The following is a 21,607-nucleotide window of genomic DNA, read 5'->3' on the forward strand; positions in this document are numbered from 1 at the left end:
TTCAATACACCACACCAGCTCCACATGAGCCTCCACTGGAACCAAGTCAGCTGAGAAACCAGAAACAGACGCATTCCCTACACAGGCCCTCACAGATCTGCAAACCTGCACCAAAGGACCCCATGTGCACTCCATGAGAGACCTCAGCTCACCTCCCTCAGCCAGCTTATCCTACCCGCTCTTGCCTTCCACTCCAAGAAGGACCTATCCCAGACCCACTCCCTCTTCCCTGGCTCACAGGTTTCCTGAACAGACAGGTGGTGGCAGGCATGGCCCCAGGCCCCTAAGCATTTTGGGAGGCAGCTTGGGAAGGCCTGGCTACCACCCAAGAGAGACAGAGATGGGTGTGAATCTCATTCGATCTTCACAAAGCCATGCAAAATATAAACTTAACACTCCCATCTCACAGGTGAGCAAACCATGGTTATGCTAAGTCAGATGATTCCCCCAACTGGCACCACAGGGTTTCTCACTCCAAAAACCAGTTTACTTCTTTGCAGCAAAGCAGTTCCTAGAGCTGGGGTGTCCAGGGAAAGGCAAGATATGTTGGAGAAGGGGTGGCGTGAGGGTGGAGCTGGGTTCCAAACTGGCCCAACAGCCTCATCTGGCAGGAAGGCAGGGAGGCACCTGGGAAGGCTGCACAAATCCCCCTGCAGGAAGAGGGTGGGGGCCTCCTGGAGATGGGGGCTCCACCTGGGAACTGCAGTGGAACAATGCTGCAAGCACACCTGTATACACCCTGTCTGGCAGACAATCCTCATCCATCAGATCAGCATGCCAAGGCCCACCCTTGTCCTAGATCCCCTCCAAAGGGCTAGGAGGGGCACGTGGGTGACAGCTGTTCTCCACTGGCCTGCCCTTCCCACTGTGTGACTTCCCGTCTCAGTTTCTCATCAGAGCATCTGCACACTGGCTGCAGGGATCAGAAGAACTGGACTCAAGGACTGGTGCCCACATAGGAACACCCCCACTCCCCACGTCCGTCCCACCGGCCCACATCCATCCCATCACCAACCACAAACCCCAGCTGCCCTGGGCAGTGTCCAAACACTAAGCTGCTTTTAGAAAACTGAGAATCCACTCCTGGGCAGGAGGGATTTAGCCAGAATTGGGTGTCATTTAGAGAAGATTACACCCTAATTGCCCCAATGTCAGCATACAGGCTTCTGGCCAGCTGAGCCCTGTAGTTCGTGGCAATCCCTATAGACCCTGGTTCATCTGCCAATCCTGGGTGCTGGGACAAGCTCTTGTGTTCCACGGCAGCTGGCTGCCAGATACAAACCTCTATTGAATGGCCTGCAGTTGGGGGGAGCTGTTCAGCTGCCATCTGTCCCAGGCCTCAGAAGACACCCAGCGGGCAGCACAGCCAGGACTATACTGGGCTGGAAACACCAGGAGAGTTAACTGGGGTTTCTTACCTCATCTCTAATCTCAACACGTCTTCATGTTATTAGCGCCATTTAAGAAGGGACATCCAACAAGGCTCAGTCAGCAAGTAGCCAGAGACCCTGTAACTGAAGTCGTGTTCCTGCCAAGAACCCAGAGGTCTGCAGCTCTGGGGACGAGAGTGGAGCCTATGGAACCGTGGGCATGGCTGTAATGACGATTCGATGCTCACATCTGCCCTGGAAGGTAGACGGGCCTGTTAGTAGCTGCAGCAAGGTAAGATGAAAGGTCTTGGCCAAGTGTCCCCCATGTCCAGCATTCCATCACAATCACTCTTGCAGGGTAAACCTTGGATACTCTGACGGCCAATTCCACTACGGACTGACACACCCTAAGGAACCGAGGATGCTGACTGCTCATGAAAAGAGGTGAGAACCTGAGGCTCAGAGTGGGCAGCTGAGACCCTATACTGAAGCCAGGTACCTTTTCCCTCAGCCTTGCCCCTCCACCCTCCACATATCAAGGTCACCCAAAGAGTGAGGCTGCCAAGATCCTTCCTGTGCTGTGACACACACACACACGTGAACACATGCACACACAGGCACACACAGTTGACTTCATCATAGTTCAGGCACGAGAGCCCACTGCCTAACACAAGTGACTCATCCGGACACCATCCAGTACATTTCCTGGGGCCATTTCTCAGACCAATCACAACAGCACCAACATTGTTTCAGGTTGCAGCAGCCACTGTGCAAACCACAGCCAAAGAGAGTGCCATGTCAGGCCCTGACCCTCTGCCTGGTGCCTTTGGCCCAGGCATGCTCCCTTCTCCAAAGCCTCACAGCCTTCTGTAGGTCCTGAAAACAAGAGATGTGATCCAGACTTCAACCAACACGGGCACAAAGGGGCATCCCACAGTGGAGGTGAGACTGATGCTTGAGAGAACAGGAGGGAAAAGAGGTGTGCTTGGCAGTGAGGGTCTGCGGGAGATGTGGACTTGGCAGCCTGGCATGTGGAGCACCACCCACACCAACCATAAATCTATCATGGGTCCCAAAAACCTGTCCTAAAGATGGTGAAGAGGGCGAGCAGGCATGGGAAAAGGCTGGCATCTTGAGGGTGGAGTCTGGCCCTAGCACCACCAGAAGGGCCAGACCTAGAGGCCTGGCAGGCTGGAAAGGGGCTTACACAGGTGGTGAGCACGTGAGATAACAGAGAAGGCATCTGAAGCCCAGAAAGGAACACGTCTGTCACACTTTTGGAGGGACCTGGCAGCCAGCTTCTGCCTGTGGGGCAAGCAGCTAGTAAATGCCCAAGCAGGACTCAATCCCAGGTCTGAGCAGTGGCTGAGTCCACACCTCTCCCCTAACTCCTGAGTCAAATGCATAAGGCTAGTAGGTTAAGCAACTCTCCAGGTGGATTCTCAGGGGTAAAGACAACCCTAACTGAGCTGCTCAAACAGAAGTTCCCATGGACCATCTTAAAAAGACACAGAGAAGTCTCACTTCTGATCTTCTATCAAAAATCTAACCAACTGTACTAGTGATTTTTGTTTTTAACAATTTGCACTCTATTGCTTTTCCTCAAGATTAAAAAAAAAAAATGACTATTGATTGATGATGACCAGGACCAACCCTGCCAACGCAGGGCTGAAGACCCAGGCCAGCAGACACCATTCAGTTGTGCTGAGTCACACAACAAAAACACAGGCCTTAAGGGGAAGATTCACCACTAACACATAAAAAGGACACAAACCTAATAAAATCAGCAACATACGATCAAGAGAGTAGAGTATTGGAAAAAGGATAATTGCACAGATCAATAGACCCGAACTACACACATAATAGGCAGCTGATCTTTGACAAAGGAGCAAAAGCAACTTCATAAAGAAAGTACAATCTCATCAACAATGGTGTTGGAACTTGTACATCCATGTGCAAAAAAAAAAAGAATCCTGGACACAGACTATATACTTCTCACAAAAACCAACCTGAAATGAAGCAGAGATCTAAGATCTAAATATAAAAGGCAAAATTTAACAAACCTCTAGACAGAAACATAGGAAAAGATCTACATGACCTTAGGTTTGGTGATGACAATCTTAATATGAAAGCAAAATGGCACTAAAGTTAAAAACCGCTCTGTGAAAGACACTGTTAAGGGAATGAAAAGCCAAATCACTAGGTGACAAATGTGAAAAGTAGGACTTGTATCCAAAATCGATAAAGAATTCTTAAAATCTATAATAAGAAAACAAATATTTCAATTTTAAAATCAGCAAAAGATCAGAACAGACACCTCAACAAAGAAGATATACAAACAGCAAGCAAACACATGAAAACATGTTCTACATCATATGTTAGCAGAGAAATGTAAATGAGAACTATGAGATGCCCCCATAACCTACTCTAGTAGATAAAAGCCAAAATACAGGCAATGCCACATGCAGGTGAGGAGATAGAACAACAGGAGCTCTCATCCACTGCAGGCAGGAATACAGCCTCGTGCAGCATTTGCAAGGTGATTTCTTACAAAATTAAACATACTCTTAGCCTATGATCCAAAAAGTTGCATACTCTTTGGTGTTCACCTGAAAGAGTTGATAATTTATGTCCACACAAAACCTCCACATGGATGCTTTATGACAGCTTTGTCAGGAAACACCCCCAACTGGAAGTAACCAAGATGCCCAGTTTGGATGGATAAACAAACTATGGTACATCTAAACAATTCTGTGATTTTTTTAAATAAAAATAGCTATCAGGCCATGAAAACACATGGATCAATCTTAAACACATGTCGCTAAGTGAAAGAAGCCAACATGAAAAGGCTACATACTGTATGATTTCAATTATATGACATTCTAGAAAAAGGAAAAAGCTACAGAAAAAGTAAAGGATCAATGGTTGCCATGGGTTCTTTTGGGGGGTGGAGCAGTGTTGAATAGGTAGAGTACAGGGATTTTATAATGCAGTACAATTCAGTAAAGCAACTATGAACTGAACAGGGAAATCCAAACGCCGACCAGATAAAAGACAACATTAAGGAATCACTGTTAATCTTGTGAGGTGTAAAAATTAATCTGTGATTATGTTTTATTTTTTTTAAAAAGTTACCTTCTCAGCACAACACATCAATGTACTTACAGAAGAAGTGAGGCACAGAATAGAGGCTGCCAAAGCTGGAGCAGCCAAAGTGGGTAGGAAAACATGCAGGCCAATGTCTCTGCTCTGGTTGTGCATAAAACATCCCCTAAAGATGGAAACCCTTTAGGAGGGGAACTGCTTTCAAAAAGCAAACCCATAGAACTCAAACCACAACCATTATTTCACATGATACAATAGACTAGACGTGCACAGCAGCTTCCAAACCCATAGAAATCTTCATTATCTTCATCCAGTTGAATGAAACCTACTTTTCTGCAACTCAGAGAGTAACCCCAAACCCTGTGTCTCCTTAAAAACAACTGTTCTGGATGCTCAAAGCACTTTCTGGTTTTTATAATACCATACGTATCTCACACACACATAAAGGAAGAAAAAGCTGGCAAGCAGAAATACCCAGTAGTCCTCCATACATGTTCCGTAATTTCTACAGAGACATGCTCATTTCTACTTTTTGATCTTGATGAAAGTGAAAGAGGATGTATCATGTGAAACTGATGCTTTCGAGTGAAAAAGCTGGCTTAAAACTCAACATTCAAAAAACTAAGACCATGGCATCTAGTCCCATCACTTCATGGCAAATAGATGGGGAGAAAATCAAAACACTGACAGAGTTTATTTTCTTGGGCTCCAAAATCACTGCAGACAGTGACTGCAGCCATGAAATTAGAAGACCCTTGCTCCTTAGAAGAAAAGCTATGACCAACCTAGACAGCATATTAAAAAGCAGAGACATCACTGCCAACAAAGGTCCGTCTAGTCAAAGATATGGTTTTTCCAGTAGTCATGTACGGATGTGAGAGTTGGACCATAAAGATGGCTGAGCATTGAAGAACTGATGCTTTCAAATTATGGTGCTGGAGAAGACTCTTTAGAGTCCCATAGACAACAAGGAGATCAAACCAGTCAATCTTAAAGGAAATCAACCCTGAATATTCATTGGAAGGAGGAATGCTGAAGTTGAAGCTCCAATATTTTGGCCACCTAATGGGAAGAGCCAACTCACTGGAAAAGACCTTGATGCTGGGAAAAATTGAAGGCAGGAGAAGAAGGGGGCAACAGAGGATGAGATGGTTGGATGGCATCACCAACTTAACAGACATGAGTTTGAGCAAACTCCAGGAGACAGCAAAGGACAGGGAAGCCTGGCGTGCTACAGTCCATGGTGTCGCAAAGAGTCAGTCACAACTGAGGGACTGAACAACAGCAAAAGTAAATGAATAACTTTCTGAGTGAACTCCAGGAGTTGGTGATGGACAGGGAGGCCTGGCATGCTGCGAATCATGGGGTCGCAAGAGTCGGACATGACTGAGTGACTGAACTGAACTGACTCTCTAAAGAAGAAAGCAGTCTTCTCCTCCTCAGTGCCATCAACTACCTGACGCTGGACTGTCCATTCAGCCACAAGTCCCTGACGCCCACCCTGCTCCTACAGCCCCATCTGTCAGCCCACCTCCCTGGGCAGGGCAGAGCCAGAACCAAAAGGTTTGATGCCCAGGACAGCAGCTAGAAGGTCACACTGGGCACTTCTGGCTCTAGGGAATAGCTCAAGGGGCCACACTCCAAACATTAGACAATATGGGGCCTGAGGCCCAGGAGGGTCTCATTTAGCCTCTGCCCACTAGCCACTTTCACTTCACTAAGAAACCAAATCTTTCTTTACCTGCAATGTGTGTACCGGCCCTTTATCCAGTGCACAAATGTGGAGAAGCGGGTCTGACTGAGGAGTGGCTGCCCCAGGCTGACAAGGGTAAATTGAGCTCCCACTTCACAGGAAGGGGTTGGGCTCCCTGAGCAGGGAAGGCCCAGCGGGAGTCTTTGTCTGCCTTGCCACAGCTCTCTCTGAGGCAGCTGCTCAAACATAAGGAGCCTCAGCCACTACCTGCCTAAGTGCCCCAGGCACACTGGCCTGAGGGCAGAGCCATTCCTCTGGGGCCACATAATTCCTGAGGGCCCAGGCAGGGTCCAGTCGACCCCTTGGAGCCAGAGTGTGCAAACCACAGCCCTTGACAGAACATGTAGCACCTCCTCGCCTGCCCAGCCAGAGCCACTCTCAGGCCTGGCCTCCCTCCTGCACCAGTTATGGAAAAGCAGCTCCTTCTAAGTGTGTCCATCCACCTGTCCAGAGCCACGCCCCCAAAACACTGCGGTACACAGCTGCTCACCAGCCATGGCCTGAAGGAAAACAGAATGCCAGGTGACATGAGAGTCTCTGGAGTTTTCAAAAGTGGAAGAGCCCTCAAGATTGCTTCACAATGCCACACCAGATACAAGCTCTACAGGCAGGAAAGTGGGGAGTGCCCAGCAACGTGGACACAATGGGCTACATGGTCACTGCCTTTGGATGCTGGAAGCTGCCTCTCCCAACTATCAGATCCCTGGGAGCAGGGCCACCTCAGCACCTCCAGGGCTTCCTGGAACTTAACCTCTATCCCAAGTCAGGCTTCTTCACGCTAACAGCAGACTACCACACAGCTGGCCCTGAGAGGCCCAAAGGACTCCCAGAGCCTCCCAATCCCCAATGGCTCTCTGCTCCAAGTTTGAGGGTGGATTCAGGTAAGTGGGATCCTCACAGGGTTTGGCCCAAATCAGGACTTTTCCTGTCCCAAGACAAACACTTGAGGAGGCTGAGCCTTGCACAGAGGATTCCCATTACCTTCCCTCCTCCGCAGGTATCCGCTCTCTTGGGGACGGGTTGCCTGGGCTCACAGTCTTGAGTCAAAGTCAACTTCTTGGTGCCTTGGTTTCCACAGCAGTACAACAGACATAACAGGGTAGTGACCCCAAAAATCAGAATGAGGACTGCAGGAGTTGGTGGGGCACAGGGAGGCTAGAGCCACTCATCAATAGTGGTGAAGCCTGGGCAACAGCCCTCACATCACCCTCCTCTGGAGCCAGCTCATGGTGGGAACTTCTACAGACTTGGACAGGAACCTGGTGCCCAAGGACCACTTCCAACTTGGTCTGAGCTACTGGACCTTCCTCAGACACTCACACCCATCCCTACCTTGGTTTCCCCATCCTCTGAGAGAGGAAATTATGATACAAGAGAGATGGGAAGGAGGAAGCAAAGAGAACAAAGCAGCTGCTCTCACCAGCTTTGCCACAGTTCTTCATGCGGCTGCTGAGCCTACAGGATGAGAGGAATACCCAGGTGGGCTCACCTGGGAGCTAGGTTCAGACAAGTCCAGAGGAGGCTTTGAAAAGCATCCAGGCCTTGAAGGGCAGGCAGGACTTCCAAGATCCAAGACTGGGAAGAGGCAGGGATGGTGAGGGCCATGAAGGCAATCAGGAAGCAGGGCAGCAGTGCAGGCTGAGCCAGGCCAGAGGCTCAGGCTGCACTCTAGGAGACGCAGTGGGGCCACTCCAGACCGCGCAAGGAGTAGAGATAAGGCGATGACAGGGACAGCAGGAAGGGTATCCAGGCTTGGGTGAGCTAGAGGGAAGGAAGAAGCTGAAGATACCAGCCAGCACACACTTACTGTGTGTGCTTACTGAGTAAGCACTTACTGTGTGCCAGGCACCAGTCCCAGCCTGTGACAGGTTGCAGCTCACAAAATTCCACCCCTGGTTCCCTGGGATGTAAGTATACTGCACAGCCAAGATCCTGAGGTAGCACAGAAGCCAGCAAGGACGTCCAGACCTTGTCTTCCTGCTCTCTGGAAGCCGAACGAGGATGGGGCTGCGTCTGCACTAGGACCCCCACCACTGGCCCTCACATTCCAAAGAGCTACCCACTCCCGGTACCTAACTGAGCCCTGCAGGCAGCAACTGTCAGCCCAGCACCCCTGCCCTCCTCAAACTGCAGCTGAGAACACAGAGCAAGATGTTCCATGGCCACTAAGGACAGGAAACACCACATGGCTGACCAAACTTTATCTGATTCTCTTCCTCACCATGGTGGGGAAGGGACACAGCAGAACTTGGGACAGACAGGGCCCTTACTAAGCCAGGCTCAATCACTAGCAAAATGGGCCATTAGTACCCCTCCTCCCTAATACCATGGTGTCAGCAGGACATAGACACACACACACTTACCAAGCGAGAAAGGCTGCAGGGCCAGCACCACTGCCCTGCACAGGACACTCTTCAGGTCTGGTTGCAAACCAAGTCACCTGCGATAGGCCAGTCAGCTTTCCTCCCTCAAGACAATATTATCTACAAATGCTAAACAGGAATACAGGTACCTCTGTGGCACAACTTATGAATAACTGAACTCACTTTAGTTAAAGAAACAAAGCTTTAAAAAGAATGAAGATGGCTCATCTCTCTACAGGAGAAAAAAATTTTAAAAAGATCCAATAGATATTGTCTCCTTAAATCTTGATTTTTTTTTTCAAATTATTTTTATTTATTTAGCTGCACTGGCTCTTTTTGAAGCAGCATTTGGGATCTAGTTCCCTCATCAGGGATCAAACCTATGCCCCCTGCGTTGAGGGAGAGGAGTCTTAGCCACTGGATCACCAAGGAAGTCCCTAAATCTTTATTTTTTAAAATAAGCGTTAATACTTTGAAGTATAACAATACAAAGGTTTAGAGAGGCTGACTGACTTTGAGTAAACTGATGTGAGCTTTCTGACAATACCTACTGAGGCTCTGAGGCACCTTCCTCTTGCTTCTGCTGAGACTTCCATCTGAACAGATTGAGGGGAGGGGCTGGGGAAGGCCAAGCTCCCTTCTGAAGTGTAGAGAAGGTGAACCTAAGATGCTCCCACTTCATTTTCTCAAGGCCCCTAAGCCTCCCTCCGTCATTCCCCTGCCCCATATAGTAAGATGAGGCTTTTGCCAGAGGGATCACATATCACCCCTCTAGTAGATTTAGTGCCAGATAAGGCTGGCTTGGAGGAGGTATCAATACCTGCTGACATATACAAGACCTCAAGTTGAAGGAGCTACACAGCCATCCTCCTCGGGCACCCTTATCTGTCTTCTATAGGTACTAACAGGGAACTTGTTCCACCAAGCACAGATTTAAGTACCTTCATGCATAAACTCCCTTCACTATCAGAAGGGGACCTGACTGGTCTGCCGAGTGAGGCATGGAGGCTCAAAACACTCCAGGGACCTGCCTGAGGCCACCGGGAGCGGGCTGCTGGGAGGTGGGCAGCTGGAGAAGCAGCAAATGTGGCGGATCCTGAGACCAAGGGCCAAGAGCCCACCTGGACAAGGGAAGAACCAAGTAGGGAAGGAGAAGACAGGCTGACAGACACTGACAGGCTAAATACAGACACTGACAGGCTAAATATCTGACACCTTCTCTAGCCTTTTAAAATATATCCCAGATGAACCCCTTCCGGGTGAGATGGTGCGGTGGGAGAAGGTTCATGCCCACAGCCCCATCACCAGTAAGGGGAAAGACCTGGGTCCAAACCTGAGTGTCAATTTCTCCCTCCCCACCTCTACAACAAGGCTGGGGAGTCAAGGACTGAGATAGGAAATGGTGTTTAAAATCATCTAAGAGAACTACTTCAGGGAAGGACTGCCCAGTTTTACCACTGCAAGATTTCTTGGTAGCCAAGTGGTCCAACCTGTTCATCCCAGAGTAAAAATATCACAGGAGAGATAAGGCTTCACCTGTGACAAAAATCCACAGACGTGTCCCTCAACTTTGGCAAAGGGCCTGGATGGGCAACTAAGACAGGAAGCGGACAGAACACTGTATCCATGAGAAGTAACCATCAGGGTGGTCAGAGAGCCGAGCATGGGCAGGCCTGTGGGATACCCTGGCCAGCTGTGATGGCCACATGCAAGCCAAGTCCCCAACTTGACCCTTTCCTGGTGTCCCGGCGCTCACAAAAGACGCTGAAACCGCTGAAGGCAGCTGCGCCCAGAGACAGGAGATGCTGTACATAGAAATGATGGAGACACATGCCTGGTGTTTCCCAGCCGGCCACCTGCATGCATCCCACGTCCCCATCCCCCCTACCCGAAAAGTCAAACACCGCAGAGGACACCATCCCCACCACGCCCGAGACCTGCCATCAAGAGCAGAAAGGCTGACCACCAGGCTCCACCGCAGCCCTTGACGCGGAGGCCAGGCATTCTAGAACCCAAATCGCCCACAGCACCTAAGGCCCGTCATCCACCGCAGGGCCGCCTCCGGGACGGCCAAGCAACACTGACTCCGGGTGCCCCGGTGCAGGTCTGGTCGGCGCGGGGTCAGCAGTCGGCTGGTGGTCGACCTAACTCGGGGTAAGGGGTCAGTTTGGCCTGGGTCGGCGGCTGCCTCGAGGGTCGCCTTCTTGGCTCGAGTCAAGGGCCGATTCTGGGGTCGGCGCGGAGGTCAGTTCGATGGGATGAGGGATCCGGGTCCGGAGTCGGAAACGGCCGGGGGGCGCGGAGGGCGTGGCGCCAGCCGCCCTTGCTCCTTACCTCCTTGAGCTGCTCCATCTCGCCGCGGATGGCCTCGTAGTCCACCTCGAGTTCTTCGAACTGCAGTTTGAGTTGGTGCTTCTCTTCGAGGACTGCCAGCCCGTACTCGGCCGCCTGGATCTTCTCACGCGTGGTCTCGGCCAGCTCGTGCGACAGCCGCTTCACCTCCGCTCGCAGCCACTCCGGCTGCGCCTCCATCACGAGCCGCGCGTACTCTTCTTCCTCGGACGGCGCGGACATGGTGGCCATGGCCCGAGTCGCACCACTCGCTCCGTCGGAGGCTCAGACCAGACTCCTGTCCGCCGCCGCCGCCGCCGCCCCGCCCGACAGCAACCCGGCCGCAGCCGCCGCCACCGCCGCCGCCGCCGTCGCCGCCGCGCAGCCGCAGTGAGCCCGCGGTCGCGCGGGGCACTCTGGGGGCCATAGTCCCGCCCGCGGCAACTACAAGGCCGGTCGTGCCCCGCCCCCGTCTTCCCCCGCCCGTGATTGGCCCGGGCCCCGTTCCGGGCGGCCCCTTCCAATTCCGTAGCCTTCGCCGCCGCCGCGCGGAGCATTGTGGGTGTCGTGGTCCAGTCGCCGCGCCGACTACAAGGCCCGTAGTTCCCCACGCCCTCCCGCCCCCGCCGGTGATTGGCCGGCGCGTCCGCCGTCGCGGAGCCGGAAACTGGTGTTTTCCGCTGCCAGCCCCCGGGCGTGGGAGGCGGGGGTCGGTGCTTAGGTGGGTCGCCGGGGAGGGTACACACTGCTCTGGGCAGGGGATGGGTGGAGCGGCCCACCGGTATATACCAGAGGTGGAGCGCCCGGAGCGTCGGGAGAACCGCGGGACGGGTGGCGGTGAGGATTGTAACCTGCTGGTTCGGGCCTTATCCAGTGGGAGAAATGGTCAAACCACTAGCAGAAGAGGCGCCTTGCATCCAGCTAAATACGAAATGCCGCGTGCGTTTTTCCTAAGAATTAGGCATCTCCATTCGCTCTACAGTGATCCAATTCAGGACCGTCGACACGGACGCGGCCTCGACTCCAGCATAGCGCCCCTGTGCTTGTAGCACGGTTCCAGCCCAGGACCTGGTCCTGGGTCACTCAAACGGCAGTCCTGTCTTTACTCTGCTCTTTGTCTTCATGACCTTGACCTTTCTGAGGCGTGCAAGCCAGAGATTTACACACGGATGCATCCCCCAGGGTTAGAGTAGGTTATGCACTATGGCTGGAATATCATGAGATGGTGCTAAATTTTCACAGAATTCTATCAGGAAGCTCGCAAACCCATCGCCCAGATGCTGCTGGGCACTCCTTTGTAATCACTATCCTCTGAGAAGACAATTTACACTTTACAGATAGTCCATCACTCCTCAAGCTTTTTTAATATTTTGTTGCGGTAGATTTGATTTATAATGTTTCAGGTGTACAAAATAGTGATTAACAATTTTTAAAAATTATACTCCATTTTAGTTATACAATATTGGCTATATTCCTTGTGCTCTACAATATATTGTAGCTTTATTTTATACATAGTGGTTTATATCTCTTGATCCCTTACCCCTATCCTGCCCCTCCCCATTTCCTTTTCCCCACTAGTAACCACTGCTGCTGCTGCTAAGTCACATCAGTCCTATCCGACTCTGTGCGACCCCACAGACGGCAGCCCACCAGGCTCCTCTGTCCCTGGGATTCTCCAGGCAAGAACCACTAGTTTGTTCTCTTTATCTGTGAGTGTTTTCTTTGTTGTTGTCATATTCACTAGTTTGTTTTGTTTTTTAGTTTCCACAGAAAAGTTATACAGTATTTGTCTTTCTTTGTGTCATTTCACTTAGCATAATATCTTATAGGTCTATCCATGTTGTTGCAGGTGGCAAAATTTATTTTTTTTTTAATGACAGTACTGTTTCATACCACATAGTCTTTATCCATTTATCTGTTGTTAGATATTTATGCTGTTTCCATATCTTGGCTACTGTAAATAATGCTGCTATGAACATTGGGTGGAGAAGGAAATGGCAACCCACTCCAGTACTCTTGCCTAGAGAATTCCGTGGAGAGAGGAGCCTGGTCAGCTGCTGTCCATGGGGTTGCACAGAGTCAGACACGACTGAAGCGACTTAACATGTATGCATGCATGCATTGTAGAAGGAAATGGCAACCCACTCCAGTATCCTTCCCTGGAGAATCCCAGGGACAGAGGAGCCTAGTGGGCTGCCGTCTGTGGGGTCGCACAGAGTTGGACACGACTGAAGCAACTTAGCAGCGGCGGCGGCATGAACATTGGGGTGAATTGTATCTTTTTGAGTTAGTGTTTTCACTTTCTTTGGATATAAAACCAGGAGTGGAATTAATGGATCATATACTAGTTCTTTTTATTTTTTGGTTTTTTGAAGAACCTCCATACTGTTTTTCCACAGGGGCTGCACCAATTTACATTCCCACCAACAATTTACAAGAGTTCCCTTTTCTCTATATACTGACCAACATTTGTTGTTTGTAGTCTTGATGATAGCGACTCTTTGCAACCCTGTGGCCTGTAGCCTGCCAGGCTTCTCTGTCCATGGGATTCTCCAGGCAAGAATACCGGAGTGGGTTGCCTCCTGGGGATCTTCCTAACCCAGGGATCTAAATCCACATTTTTTAATCTCTCCTATATTGGAAGGTGGGTTCTTTACCACTAGTGCCACCTGGGAAGCCCATTCTTACAGGTGTGAGATGATAGCTTATTAAGGTTTTGATTTGCATTTCTCTAATAATTAACAGTGTTGAGCATCTTTTCATGTGCCTATTAGCCATCCACATGTCTTTCTTGAAAAAATATCTGTTCAGGTTTCCAGCGCATTTTTTAATCGTATTGTTTGGTTTTTTGATATTGACTTATATGAGCTCCTCAAACTTTTAGCTGACTAGTTTTCATTGATATTTCTTGCCTAAAGAAATTAGATTATTAACCAAACTATTCTATTTCCCTCATTCCTGTTCCACTTACTAACTTTGTACTTTAGAGAAGATATTTCATTCGTTAATGGTATGAATCTGTGGATTCTCATTTTACTTAATGAGTTATAATCCATTATCCTCCATATTCACTTAGATGCTCAGATGTGGCAGATCTGACTAGTGGAAGCTGCTCAGTTGAGTCTGTATCCTTTCAACATGTCATGATTTTTGAGAATTTTCTTTGATTATAGCAAAGTTGTTTCAGGATCATCTTATACTCTGTGTCCCAGACCTGGAATCAGCCATTTCTCTAAGGAGCCCTTATTCCTTTTAGTGGTTTAGTGGTTTATTTGTCTGAGGAGAATATGTCATAATTTTACTCATGAAATTAAAAAATTACTTTTACGGCATTCAACCACAGTAGCAGTATGATGCCCAAACAGCCAGTCTGTCCTGGTCTTAGGAGTCCCAAGTCCTGAAAAGCCCTAAGGCCTGTGCTCACCAGTCAGTCTAAGTGGGAGAGATGATTGGGAAGAGAAGTGAGGAGGAACAAGCCTTGTTTGAGTGAGATTAACATAAGATGAAAGACTGATACCCTGGTGGCTCAGAGGTTACTCGGGCTCAATCCCTGGGTGGGGAAGATCCCCTGGAGAAGGAAATGGCAACCCACTCCAGTACTCTTGCCTGGAGATCTCATGGAGGGAGGAGCCTGGTAGGCTACAGTCCAAGGGGTCGCAAAGAGTTGGACACGACTGAGTGACTTCACTTTCACTTCACTTTGACCCAAGCTGTCCAAACTCCAAACCCCTACCCAACTCCACACTTTCATATGAGGCTGGCCTGAGGGAGGGAGAGAATAAAAGGTGGGAATCTGGTGCAGGCATTGACAACAAAGCTTAGGGTGGCAGTAGAAGGGGACAGGCAAAGACTCTTACAGGTATTGGGGACAGAGTGCCTGTCCCTGGAAGAGTCATGATATGTAACAATATCGGGGGTTAGGCATCAGAAGAAGATTCCCTGCAGAGGTGACACTCAGGTGGAGACCCAGAAAGTACACAGGAAGTGGCCTGTCAGGCTGGTGGAATAGGGGATTGGCAAAGATAAGAGAGGTGGGGCCACTGCTTGTTGGGCTCCAACTGGGTCTCCAGCATTGCCAGATACTTTATCTCCATTATCTCTCTGAATGCTCCCAACACCCCAGGGTGTGGGATTTTGCTCCCCTAGTAGCTCAGACGGTAAAGCGTCTGTCTGCACTGCAGGAGACCCGGGTTCGATCCCTGGGTTGGGAAGATCCCCTGTAGAAGGAAATGACAGCCCACTCCAGTATTCTTGCCTGGAAAATCCCATGGATCGTGGAGCCTGGTAGGCTACCGTCCATGAGGTCACAAAGACTAGGACTGAGCTACTTCACTTACAAATGAGAAACGAAGCTCAGGGTAAAAGCCTCAGTGTCACCTTTGATGATTTGTCAAGCTCTAAGCAAAAGACAGACCCAGAACTTGCCTTGCCCTCCTACCTTCCTGACTGTTTCCTCTCTGAGCACTAGCATGAATCTCTGGATGAGCTTCTCTGCTTTCTTTAATCTAGCCTCAGGTGATCTCCTCTGGAATCCTAACATCTACTTGTTGGAGGTTTTAGTTCTTCAAAGAACTCAAATATATTGTCATGTGTATCTGCCTTGAGGTAGAACCAGGAACCTGCTCAAGGCAAAACTGTTGTTTCTTGGCTGCTCCTCTCTCATCTCTGTATCTCCTCCTTTCCCTGGTTAGCAGATGTTCAAATCTGAAGGAAGATCTATTCCCTACAAGAAGTGGAGGATTCAAAATGTTCTGTGCCCAGGAGCCCCATGGGGTCAGCAAATCGTGGAACTCAGATTGGAACTTGAACCCATAGTTTTTTAATTGAGATCACACACAAGACTTAATGAAGTTCAGGTTTCTGACATCTTATCACAGGAAAAATTCAGTGAGAGACAAAGTGATAGATAAGAAGTGGTTTTATTTAGAGAGAAATACACTCCAGAGACAGAGTGTGGGCCATCTCAGAAGGCAAGAGTGGCACCAGGGTATGGGGGTTATCAGTTTTTGTAGGGTGGGTAAATTCATAAGCTCATAAGTGGGAAGAGTATTCCAGCTATTTTGGGGAAAGGGTGGGTATTTCCAGGTTGTGGGCCTTGACACTTATTTTTAACTTTCTGGTCAGTCTTGGAACTGTCATGGTGCGTTTGTGTGTGTTCTTTAGCTTGCTAATGTATAAACAGTTGAGAGATGGAGTCAGTTCAGTTGCTCAATCATGTACAACTCTGCGACCCCATGGACTGCAGTATGCCAGGCCTCCCTGTCCATCACCAATTCCCAGAGTTTACTCAAACTTATGTCCATTGAGTCAGTGATGCCATCCAACCATCTCATCCTGTGTCGTCCTCTGCTGCCTTCAATTTTTCGCAGCGTCAGGGTCTTTTCAAACAAGTCAGTTCTTCGCATCATGTGGCTAAAGTATTGGAATTTCAGCTTTAATATCAGTCCTTCCAATGAATATTCAGGACTGATTTCCTTTAGGATGGACTGGTTGGATCTCCTTGCTGTCCAAGGGACTCTCAAGAGTCTCCTCCAACACCACAGTTCAAAAGCATCAATTCTTCGGTGCTCAGTTTTCTTTAGAGTCCAACTCTCACATCCATACGTGACCACTGGAAGAACCATAGCCTTGACGAGACAGACCTTTGTTGACAGGGTAATGTCTCTGCTTTTTAATGTGCTGTCTAGGTTGGTCATAACTTTTCTTCCAAGGAGTAAGCGTCTTTTAATTTCATGGCTGCAATCACCATCTACAGTGATTTTGGAAAGAAGGAGTATTTCCTGCCATATCTGTAAAGAAAGATGTCCAGCCCTCCAAATGTGGACTTCTGAGCCCTGAGGGCACTCAGGAAGGAGAACAATACTTGTGACCTGGCAGCCATTAGACTGCAGTACTCCCTACAGTAAACACTGAGGAACTTAGACTGCAAAAACGGCTTAGATGCGCATGAAAGGAAAGGTTTCAGTGAGCCCAGACTCTTGCATCTTCCCACATATAGAAAAGTGCTAAACTTCTTAACTTGAGATATTTGGTTTTCTTTAATTCACAAAAATACTTTCCACGTTCAGACTACCTGTCCTTTGTTGCAAACTTCTAAATAACCTGACTCCCCCTCTCCTCAACCCCACTCCACCCCTACCTCCTTAGAGCAGTTCTCTCAGGGTTACTTGAGATGCTGTCTCCCAGGCCTGAAGTCCTAAAAATTCCCACCAAACAAAACATGTCTCAGCTTTTAGGTTGTGGTTATTTTTTAAGTGCACACAATGAGTATATAATGAGCCTCAAGATCTAGTGGAATTCAACTTGTCCACCATCTTGGATCTTTTGGTTCTAATCAGTTTATGTTGTACGCTCAGGCTATAGCATTCTTCTATTTAAAAAAAATGTTTATTTGGCTACATTGGGTCTTCGTGTTGTGGCATACAGGATTTTCATCACAGCATGCAGACTCTTCGTTGTGGTTTGTGGGCATCTCTAGTTATGGCACATAGGTTTCTCTAGTTGTGGCATGTGGCCTTCATTGCCCCATGACATATGGGACCTTAGTTCCCTGACCATGGATCAAGCCCATGTCCCCTGCATTGGAAGGCAGATTCTTAACCACTGGACAAACAGGGAGGTCCCTGTGTCATTCTTTTAAAGGTCATACCCTGCTCTCTTCTCTATTGGTTCAGGTACTGCCTTCTTTAAAAAGTATTTGGTGATTTTCTTTTTAGATATCTTTCTAATATTTATTTCTAATGTAATTCTGTTGTAGTCTGAGAATATACTTTGTATTATATAAATTATTTGAAATATAAATTGTTTTATAGCCCAGATGTGGTCTGTCTTGGTAATCATTCCACGTGCACTTGAAAAAAATACATATTCTGCTCTTCTTGGGTGGAGTATTTTCTTAATAGCAATTAGGTCATTGATAATATTGTTCAAGTCTTGTTCAAGTCTTCTCTGTCTTTCCTGATTTTTCTGCCTACTCATCCTTTCAGTTGTTCAGAGGAGTGTTGGAATCTCTTGTGATTTGTCTATTTCTCCTTGCAGATTTCAACCTGGTATAATTTATTCCTGAAGAACTTTAAAAAAATATGTCCTATACTACAAATCTACTGAAGGTGAATTCTTCACTATGTCTAACAAAGTGTTTTGCCTTAGTTTTCTAAAAATTTTCTGACTAGATTTCTGTATATGTAGGTTTACAGCCCCACACTTAGACCCCAGTCCTTTTAAAACGTTATTGCACTACTTACATTGCTGGCTTACATTGCTCCTGAGGAGAAGTTCATTATCATTCTTATCATTGTTGCTGTGACATAACATGCCTCTTGAGAAACCTGTATGCAGGTCAGGAAGCAACAGTTAGAACTAGACACGAAACAACAGACTGGTTCCAAATAGGAAAAGGAGTACGTCAAGGCTGTATATTGTCACCCTGCTTATTTAACTTCTATGCAGAGTACATCATGAGAAACGCTGGGCTGAAAGAAGCACAAGCTGGAATCAAGATTGCCAGGAGAAATATCAATAACCTCAGATATGCAGATGACACCACCCTCATGGCAGAAAGTAAAAAGGAACTAAAAAGCCTCTTGATGAAAGGGAAAGAGGAGAGTGAAAAAGTTGGCTTAAAGCTCACCATTTAGAAAACGAAGATCATGGCATCTGGTCCCATCACTTCATGGGAAATAGATGGAGAAACAGTGGAAACAGTGTCAGACTTTATTTTTTGGGGCTCCAAAATCACTGCAGATGGTGATTGCAGCCCTGAAATTAAAAGACGCTTACTCCTTGGAAGATAAGTTATGACCAACCTAGACAGCATAATGAAAAGCAGAGGCATTACTTTGCCAGCAAAGGTCCATCTAGTCAAGGCTATGGTTTTTCCAGTAGTCATGGATGGCTGTGAGAGTTGGACTATGAAGAAGGCTGAGCGCAAAAGAATTGATACTTTTGAACTGTGGTGTTGGAGGCAACTCTTGAGAGTCCCTTGGACTGCAAGGAGATCCAACCAGTCCATTCTAAAGGAGATCAGTCTTGGGTGTTCTTTGGAGGGACTGATGCTAAAGCTGAAATTCCAGTACTTTGGCCACCTCATGCGAAGAGTTGACTCATTGGAAAAGACTCTGATGCTGGGAGGGGTTGGGGACAGGAGGAGAAGGGGACAATAGAGGATGAGATGGCTGGATGGCATCACGGACTCAATGGACGTGAGTTTCAGTGAACTCCGGGAGTTGATGATGGACAGGGAGGCTGGCGTGCTGCAATTCATGGGGTCACAAAGAGTCGACAGGACTGAGTGACTGAACTGAACTGAACATGCTTTTTTGTTCTGGCTACTTTGAAGATTACTCTTTATCATAGATTGAGGCAATCCAATTATAACATGCCTTGGAGCTGTTTTTCCCTTCTCTCTCTCTTTCTATCTTTGTGCTTGGAGCTGATTTGGTTTCTTGGGCTTGCATGTTTAGAGCTGAGTTTCTCAGTCTCACAACTATGGGGTCTGGTGGAGGCTGGGTATGCATATAGGATGTTTTGCAGTATTCCTGGCTTCTACCCACCAGATTCCAGTATAACTCTACTCTTGTGACAAGCAAAATGACTCCAGACATTGCCATATTTCCTCAAGGGCAGAATCATCCCCAGCTGAGCACTACTGGTTTAGATTTTTTTTTATTAGGATTTGGGGAATTGAGGGATGTTATTTTTTCAATAACGTTCCCCTTCTCTCTTTCTCCCACAGGGATTCCCATTACATCTGTTTTAGTCTAACTGAATTTGTCCCACAGCTCACTGGTGATTCATTAGTTTTTTCAATCTTTGTTCTTTGTGTTTCACTTTGGATAGTTTCTGTTGCTGTTTCTTCAAGTTGACCCATCTTTTCTTCTTCATTGTCTAATCTGCTATTAATCTTATCCAGTATTTTTAATTTCAGAAATTGTATTTGCATTTCAGTAGCTTGATTTTGGTGTTTTTCATATTCTCCTTATCCCTAATAACCTGTGCAATCTTTCTTGAACAGTGAACATGAAATACAGCTGTGATAATTATTCCAATTTCCTTATCTGATAATCCTAATGACTGTATTATTTCTGGGTTTATTTGTATTAGTTGATTTTTTTCTTCTCATTATGGGTCAGATTTTCCTAACATTTTGCCTGCCAGACACTCTGAGTTTTACCTTTTGGGTGCTGGCTAATTTGGATTCTTGTGAACATTAGTGAGTCCCTTGTACTGCAAGGAGATCCAACCAGTCCATCCTAAAGGAAATCAGTCCTGAATATTCATTGGAAGGACTGAAGTTAAAGCTGAAACTCCAATACTTTGGCCACCTGATGCGAAGAACTGACTCATGTGAAAAGATCCTGATGCTAGGAAAGATTGAAGGCAGGAGGAAAAGGGAACGACAGAGGATGACATAGTTGGATGGCATCACCGACTCAATGGACATGAGTTTGAGTAAACTCTGGGAGTTAGTGATGGACAGGGAGGCCTGGCGTGCTGCAGTTCATGGGGTCGCAGAGTCGGACACAACTGAGCGACTGAACTGAACTGAACATGAGTGAACATTGTTTTGGCATACAGCTAAATTACTTGGAAACAGATCTTTCAAGGCTTGCTTTTGAGAGGTGTTATGTAGGACCATGAAATGGAGCAAGACTGTGTGGGACTCTCCCTGGTACAAATACCTTATATGTCCCCCATTTGTTATTTGATTAAAAAAGGCTTCAGCCTTCTTTCCTCATTAATTCTGAAGAGCAGATTCAAATAGATTCAAAGCTAATCAGGCAAGGGAGATAATGCAGAAAGAAAGGTGGAGCAGTCAGGAATCAATAGTGTAGCCTTGGGGTAGGTTCTGGTTCCTCACAATGAATATACATAATAATATCTTTGAGTTCTTCAGAAGAACTAAGGCCCCCACCCAGGTGGAGCATGGTAGTTTAGTTCAGTTGCTCAGTCATGTCAGACTCTGTAACTGCAACACGCCAGGCTTCCCTGTCCATCAAAAACTCCCGGAGCTTGCTCAAACTCATGTCCATAGAGTTGGTGATGCCATCCAACCATTCCATCCTATGTGATACCCTTCTCTTCCTGCCTTCCATCTTTCCCAGCATCAGGGTCTTTTCCAAGGAGTCAATTCTTCCTACCAGGTGGCCAAAGTATTGCAGTTTCAGCTTCAGCATCAGACCTTCCAGTGAATATTTAGGACTGACTAGTTTGATCTCCTTAAGATGGGCTCGATAAAGGACAGAAATGGTCTGGACCTAACAGAAGCAGAAGATATTAAGAAGAGGTGGCAAGAATACATGGAAGAACTGTACAAAAAAGATCTTCACAACCCAGATAATCATGATGATGTGATCACTAATCTAGCGCCAGACATCTTGGAATGTTAAGTCAAGTGGGCCTTAGAAAGCATCACTACGAACAAAGCTAGTGGAGGTGATGGAATTCCAGTAGAGCTGTTTCAAATCCTGAGAGATGATGCTATGAAAGTGCTGCACTCAATATGCCAGCAAATTTGGAAAACTCAGCAGTGGCCACAGGACTGGAAAAGGTCAGTTTTCATTCCAATCCCAGAGAAAGGCAATGCCAAAGAATGCTCAAACTATTGCACAATTGCACTCATCTCACATGCTAGTAAAGTAATACTCAAAATTCTCCAAGCCAGACTTCAGCAATACGTGAACCGT

General features: G+C 47.5%; 1 protein-coding gene across 2 annotated transcripts in view; it reads right to left on the bottom strand.

The window, feature by feature from the left end:
* BICD2 (BICD cargo adaptor 2) overlaps positions 1-11,165 on the bottom strand; it is a 55,269-nt gene extending 44,104 nt beyond the window's left edge. For both annotated transcript variants that reach the window (XM_068974713.1, XM_068974712.1), the window contains exon 1: positions 10,926-11,165. In XM_068974713.1, coding sequence (XP_068830814.1) covers positions 10,926-11,165 — 240 coding nt within the window. The remainder of the gene's footprint in view (positions 1-10,925) is intronic.
* Positions 11,166-21,607: the final 10,442 nt, after the last annotated feature.

The sequence above is a fragment of the Capricornis sumatraensis genome, chromosome 6 (assembly GCF_032405125.1).
Source record: "Capricornis sumatraensis isolate serow.1 chromosome 6, serow.2, whole genome shotgun sequence".
NCBI lineage: Eukaryota > Metazoa > Chordata > Mammalia > Artiodactyla > Bovidae > Capricornis > Capricornis sumatraensis.